The sequence below is a fragment of the Schistocerca americana genome, chromosome 1 (assembly GCF_021461395.2).
Source record: "Schistocerca americana isolate TAMUIC-IGC-003095 chromosome 1, iqSchAmer2.1, whole genome shotgun sequence".
Classification (NCBI taxonomy): Eukaryota; Metazoa; Arthropoda; class Insecta; order Orthoptera; family Acrididae; genus Schistocerca; species Schistocerca americana.
The window spans coordinates 812519934-812527799 of NC_060119.1; the positions used below are offsets into that span (position 1 = coordinate 812519934).

The 7866-nt window shown below is 39.9% G+C and overlaps 1 protein-coding gene across 1 annotated transcript; it reads right to left on the reverse strand.

Moving 5' to 3' along the window:
- Positions 1–3829: 3829 nt before the first annotated feature.
- On the reverse strand, positions 3830–7653 carry LOC124545987 (UPF0687 protein C20orf27 homolog). Its single transcript, XM_047124959.1, has 3 exons — positions 7491–7653; positions 7040–7414; positions 3830–4129 (listed from the first exon to the last, which is right to left on the reverse strand). The coding sequence occupies exons 1-3, from the start codon at positions 7501–7503 to the stop codon at positions 4029–4031; spliced, it is 489 nt and encodes a 162-aa protein (XP_046980915.1). The 5' UTR covers positions 7504–7653; the 3' UTR covers positions 3830–4028.
- Between the last annotated feature and the right edge of the window lie 213 nt (positions 7654–7866).

The window sequence follows — 7866 nt, forward strand, 5'->3', positions numbered from 1 at the left end:
GAATACATTACCATCGCAAGTTACGTGATGAATAGTGAGAGCAGATGAGATACCACACAGATTTCTCACAGAAATGAAAACAAGAAATAGACGGATATGAACTATGGTACAACAAAGGAATTCAAGAGTCAAAACTTCCAAAATGTAACGCAACTTCAAAATAGTTAAAAACATGTTTTGACAGATCACACAGAAACAGCATGATTTTGAAACTGTTACATTCATTTATTGCAGCTTACATAGCAAACTATTATGTTTTCATCATTTCCTTGAGAGTGATCACATTCACATTTATATGAACACTTAAATCGGACAAGGAGGCATGTCTCACTCATTTACCTGTCACACAAATTAGGGGTGTCGATAAGAGATTCCTATCAGAATGAGACACAGACAGTCACTAATGCTGCGAGTGACACACCAGATTTGTCTCCTACTTGAGGATTCAGTTGACTTGTCGCATTGTCATCATATGTTTGTGGTACCCATTCAGAAGCTATTTCCTTTTGGCTGCTAACAGAGTAGTTGTACAGAATCAACTGTCTTTATAGGTCCCTTCCTTACACCTTGCTGTTACAAATGGGCGTTACATCATGACACAGACACAAATTTGAATACAGTGAACAGAATAAATAAATAAATAAATTATTAACATAAGGGAAGTCTGAAAACGGCTCACCTGCATGGCAGTCCAATACTGACCATAACACTGCCACTCTTTGAGATGGCTCTGTATTGCACTCTTGTCCTTCAACCATTCACTGTTTCTATTTTGCTTCTTTTTTTGTCACAATTTAGTATACCTTCCAGTTTTCATGCTTCATCTCTGTTCAGGTTCTGACAGCTGTCCACTGGGCCATCTTACCACTACATCTGAGTGGGGGTGCAATAGGGGCTTTCCCTTGTCAGCAATCCACTGGCACGTCCGGTACTGTGAACAACGTGTCACCACACTGGCAGCCACAAGGCTGTTAATGCAACACTCAACAGTGGCTTCCATGTCGAAAGACCGGGTAGCAGCACTACACTGCCCTCCACTATGGTGAAGAACTGGTCCCACGGGTCTTACTTTGACCAGTCTTATACTAAGGTATGTCTGCCTCTTAACTGACAGACAAATACACTTATTACTAGTTTCATTATTCCTCTTTACTAGATGATTATCAAACTGTCCTGAGCTTAACAAACTACTCTTTGTCACCTGCTCGGGGATTATAATCTACTGGTACCTGAATTGTCCCTGGATCAGCACCCTGAATGCCTCGTCATCTCAAATACATAAAGGCTAAGGCAAGCAAAATCAGAGTCACTATTGGCATTACAAATTGTGACAGTTAAGGTCGTTGTTACTTGAGGTCTGCTTTCTCTTACATGTTGCAACAATTGTTCTGCTGTAATTTGCCCTACTTGTGCAGCTAGCAACTGACTTAATGAATGGTCCATAATGGGTTCCCACATGACATTAAGGAAACATCGCATGACCAATACAGTTGTGGTTGTGTTTAAACATTTCACTCCAATGAGCCTCTCTTGTTCATAACAATTGGCTACCACTAACACATAGTCATACTGAGTATATCCACTGTAAATCTGATCTCTGAAAACACGGTTTCTGCTTGATCACCACTTTCTGACATGGATGTGCTTCCACTCTACCTCTGAATAACTGCACAACACATGCAGTGTCCTCTCTATTCCCTTTAAATACTTCAATTTCTCATGAAATGTAGTTCTAGTAGCCTCCTGTATTAATCCATGGTCTATACACTCTGTATGGTAATCTTCCACATCCAGAATCACTTACATGGGCAACAACGTACCTTTCAATAACTTCACTTCCTCAGTGCCAAAATCATGTATACAGATGGGTACTACCTTGCCTCCGCCCATATGCTGTAGGTGTACAACACTTCACTAAACAATAGGATGCATCCAGTATTTCATTATCCATAACGTATTCCACTATACATAAAGATTAACTGGCAACTGAGGGTCCACATTCATCCACAGAGGCTTTCCAGTGCCTTCTGACACGCAATTATGAGAATCAGGCCTTAGTGTAATTGCTTGTGGTTTAACTGGATTGTCCTGTATACCAGATGCGCCATATGGCAAATCAACATTGATAAGTTTCCCCTGGCCAGAATGCCCTCCCGCTAAGATCCACTACACATCGTCCGCGAAGGTCAATTAAGGTACAAGGTTGATGCAGAAAGTCTAACCCCAGGACATGCTGCTTTTTGCACACTGTCTAAACTATCTAGTCTCAAATGAAAAATTCATCATTACTGGTCCCCTTGGTCATATCATTATCCTATACTCCGTGCAACTTGTACCATGGTGGGTTCCACCTCCTCCTCCTATATACTAATTCTTTCAAGGACACTGACACATGCATCCCCATATCCAAAAAAACTTTATATTCTCTACTATTTATTACACCCATTATGGCACATCCCATCTATGTATTCATTTTTTTACGAATTTACTTTTACTGGGAACTCCTGTTGGTGGCCCTGGGGTTCCCTCCAAAGTTAAACAGACCAGTCCTATGCCCTGAACTACCTCTACCAGTAACCCTATCGATGATCTGGGGTTCCTCTAAAGTTTAACAGACCAGGCCTACCCCCCTGAACCATCTCTAATACTTCCCCACGTTGCTGATCTATAGCTCCTCTACTACCATTCCCATTAAATTCCTGGTAATGCCTGTTATCCCCATCACTTCGTCATGGTTAGTAGCACTGCCTTTGCACTTACCCCATTTGGCTACAATTAAAACTCTTGACACTTGACCCAAAGATGTGTCTTTGATCTCCCACCTCCCTCAACCTATCGATTTCCTTGTACTCCAACTGTACTTCATCACATTTCTCTGCTAAACTATAACGTAAAGTTAATTCATCTGCCCTCAACTGAGCTACTTGATTCACTAATGATTCTATGGCCTCATCTTTGGTGACGCGTTGTGTCTCAGATTTTGGTACTGCCTCACCTTTACTCATTTTTATGAGACGAAAAAACAAGGCAAAATAACAATATTAACATAGACAGAACAGGTAGTTGCAGAGCGATCTATGAACCTACTACTTCTTTATAATCACGAGCCAACTGAATTCTTGTAGCTGTACGCCACAAACAATTACAATTCAGCACAAGGGAGAGAATGCCCAAGTAAATTAGAATGAGTACAACCCTAGCATTAACCTTAAACGTGACAAATCCACTGGTTCACCTGTTTCACAAACGTAACCTTCCTATAATGACAACTCCTACACTTCGACCCCCTGACAGTCACCATACAAACACAAGATGGTCTCTCAGACCCTACACGTAGGCACTGCGGGCTCTGGCTCCGATGCCACACTGCAAGTATAGCACTCCCTCTGATTACAGAGACACTGACCCCCGATACCACTCTGAAATGCCAGGGCGGTGCACAATTGTCCTTGGTGCCCAGGGCAAACACTGTTAACAGTCACAAATGACTTCCATTATTTCAGTACATGGCATAGGTAGTCAAGCATGCAACTCCTCATTGTCCCTGGCTGTGACTGTTGAACAGGCAGCAGCTTCTTAAACTCTGCCAATAATATGGAATAATACTGCACACTTTCTATAACCTGAAAGCTACATCCTGCACACACAAACTTTAATGCACTGGCTTCTGGCCATGTATCTCCCACAGACTTGCCATAACACAGCCACATGTGAACTCGAGCATGTCAGTGATTATTAAGATCTTATAAACTAACAAGAAAACCTTCTTACTTAAATGTATGGTAACAAAAACAAAGGGCAACACTTTGACTCGAAAAAAACTTGGAAATCCGTAACAAGTGAAACTAAATTTGTATTTCACTTCAAAATAAATACAAATTGAATAGCACTGTGAAAAATATTCCCACAGGGGATATCACAAAATAGATGTGTGAAATATTTACATCAGTTCATTAATACAGGCAAACATTTATATAATCTTACCAATAGCACATTTTTAAGGAGGGAGCTTTATTACAATTAATTTCTCAAAAGCCTTGCCAGTCAGAAGCTTCTGAATCTTCATCCATTGATTCAACACCTATGCAACGGACACCATTACGCAGCAAAGGAGTTCCTTTGTTCTTTCCTGAAATAAATCAAATAAAAAGTCATTTCAAAGTAGTTCATTATAATATGTGATCATATGATGCAGAATAGCACCTAACAGGAGGTTATATATAGCCTGCACCAAATGCAACTAAAGAACATTAACAATCATGATGAGTAGTTGCTTCATTAAGACTTTCCAACAGGAATTAAACCAAATCAATTGGTAAGCACTAAAAAAATTAAAAATAAAAATATTTTAAAAGTATGCAATCTGTTTGAGATGCATAACAGAGAAAAGTTCAAAGATTTGTAACCAATAGGAAGTCAACACAAGCATCAGATTCCACTCGTCTGCTTTGAACCATGACATAAGGGTGTTGCAGTGTGTGACGTCATTAAGGTGCGGAGTTTATGAGTTGATTGTGTTTGTAGATGTCGTCTTGTTGTGCCTGATGGTGCCCTTGTGTGTGTGTGTTTTTTTTAAATTGTTGGTGGTAACCATTTGTTTTTTTTTTTTTTTTTGGGGGGGGGGGGTGTCAATTTTTTGCAAGTTGTAATGCTTTGTGTATTTATTGTGCATTGAATGTGTTTTAATTTATGTAGGGATATTTGAATTTCGAATTTTTGAGGTGTTGTGGTTTTGTTTTTTGTAGTTGTAGAGGTTGGTTTTTTCGTATCAATAGTTATGGTTGACCTATGTAGGTCAATGGAAATGACCAATTCCAATTTTCGTAGTTTTGTATGCAGGTATTGGTGTTTTGGTATCACCAACTGTGCTCAAGGGAACTGTCTGATTCCAATTTCCATAGTTTTTGCTATAGGCATTGGTGTTTTGGTATCGTCAGCTGCGGTTGACCTATATAGGTCACGAGAAATGTCCAATTCCTGTAGATTTTGTAATTTTTTTTGTTTTGTTTGTTTTTATTGTGGTGTGTTTTTCAGCTTGTACCCTCCCTAAAACCCCCATTTCCCACAGTTGTTCCATTAGTTTGATTGCATTTTTGAAGGGAGATGTCATTGTCTTATTTGTAAGTATTTTCATGTTTGTTGCCGTGTGTATGTAGTGACATCATAGGTGCCATTCGAGATGCTTAGAATAGCCATTTCCGCCATATTGATAACGTCATGGGTCAAAGCACACGGGTGGAATCGGACACTTCTGTAATCTTCCAATAGGAACAAGAATCTAACACCACAACTGACTCTGCCATGTAAGTAAACCAGGCACCAATCGACAGCACTGAAATTTTCACTGTGCAAACCTTTGGGGGGGGGGGGGGGGGGGGGGGACACAATGCATTATAACGAGCAGGTTTTCAGTCTGCTAAAATTGCCAACACATCAGTCACCTGCCAGTATAATAGCACAAAAGCATACGTCTTGTACAGGAACTTAGGTTTGCAGTCCCACTACTTTTGACCAAACATTTCCTTTATTATGTTAGCCATGTGGCGCACAGCCTCAATTACAATGGACAGCTGTTAATGGGTCACTTTTCTGGGGTTTCCAATCAGTCCAGTGGCTGCAGATGCTCATACTCCACTGTAATGGGCACTCCCTACGGGTGTTGTGCCACGTACGCATTTTCATGCCTCATGACTGACTGAAAATGCCAGAGAAATGACCATTAAACGTTATAAACTGCAGTGAAAATCATGCACCACAAGGTTAAGAAAAGGTGGTGGGACAGACAGACTCATTCTCTCTCTCTCTCTCTCTCTCTCTCTCTCTCACACACACACACACACACACACACACACACACACACGTACAAAATGAGAAACGCAGAGAAATCAATCTGAAACTGTTACCACATCAATAACAAGATCATTGCCACTCAAATGCAGACAATCTACGAATGACACTGCTTACTCAACACTTGTGTATCGTATCTTAGATTAATGCTCAAGCTTGTGGCCCACACCAAACAGGACTAATGGAGGACAAGAAACACACGTTTGTTTGACACAGGGGAACACGACAGAAATTGTGACAAGCCTGATCTGACATGCTAAAAGACGGGCACCAATTATCATATGAACTCCTAATTACACAGTTTCAAGGGTCATTATTGGGTAAAGATGCTAAAAACATACTTCTGGATATCATTCACAACAGAGACAACACTGGACTAATTACAGTGCACACAGAGGTGTTTGAGTGATCATTCTTCCTCCACTTCGTACATGACTGGTCCTACTCTGTAATAACGACTAAGATTTCATGGAGGGGGCTTGGAAGGGTGGTGCTTCTACCACATCATAGCACAATTTCTGTTCCTTATACTTCCTACAGACCATCTACTGACCCTGTGAACAGTGAGCTTCCCTAAAAGGAATATTATAGTTGTCACACTGTACCAGGAACATCTCACTTGTCGAACAAGTGCAATGTCTGAGAAACAGCTAGGCATATAGTGGTAAATATACTATGATTTTTTTCTTAATAATATGAGTCTAAGGGTTGAAGATGGGAGATCATTAACAGGATATATAACACAGGATAACTTTGGAACAACCAATGAAATGTAACCATTTCTCTCATAGCATGAGTAAAGGGGTTATTACAGATGAATGAAAAAAATATGAAAACGTTGCAGGCAACAAATACATTCAATTACCCAGATCATAAAGAGTGCACAATTTTTATTTTATTTTTTTAAGTGGAGCACCGACTGTGGAAGCATCATTTTCCTTTCACATACATACAAAACATTTTTGAAGCTCAATAATTCAAAATGACAGTCTCTTCAGATTAGCGATTCAAACAACAAATAAAGAACGCTAATTTATAAGACTTACATTCAGATTCGACTGGGACTGTTTAATATTTATAGTGTTACAGTTAAAATTTATCTAAATAATATCGGCTGACACGAGCAGACATCACACAGCAAACAAACAAAAAATTTGTAGGCTAATGTATTGGTGAAATAAACGTAACACACCTAGCACTCTAGCCAACAGGTGAATGGTAAATCCTTTCTGGCGGGTAGGCTCTGTAATGCGAATCTCTTCCTTTAGCAGTTTCTCCTTATAAGCTACTAGGTGTACCGCAATATGCACAACTTCACTCTCAACAACTGCGGCAATAAGGTAACAATTTTTATTTGGAATGTCCGAGAAGCATGACACATCTAAGTACTCGGACGGCCTGAAGTTGCAAACACTACATGGCACATCAAATTTTATTTCGTATTTGTGACCTAACTTTAAAAATCCTAACTGGGCAGTAACAGTATTAGAACCTGTGCACTTCACGATGATTTCATTATCCTTCCCAAACGTCTCCGTATCCTCGCCAAAATGAACATGATGACTTTCTGCAAAAGGAAACAAATTAAAAACGGGAAAACTATATACACTACTACAACGTATATCAGACAAAAGAAAATATACCCTTTTCACACATTTCAGCTACATCAACAACCACCTTCTTGATCGATTACTTAACCACAAACACCTCTTCAAACGCTATTTACACAACAGTGACAACTTCACCACAACACACGCGTCTTTGACGCCAGATGCAACTGATTACTGAACAATTGAGGGCTTTGAGCAAAGATACCCGAGAGCGGCTGCAAAACTTTTATCATGATTCATGCTAGCCAGCTTGCATGTGTACATGATTTACTGGCATATAAGAGCGTAGGATTTTGTAGCTGGAATTGGTTTCAGTAAGACTTTTGTATGATCGCGTCATAACACTATGAAACGACCGACGTTTAGGTCATTATAGCAGGTGTCCTTCATAGTACACCATAATGAACGC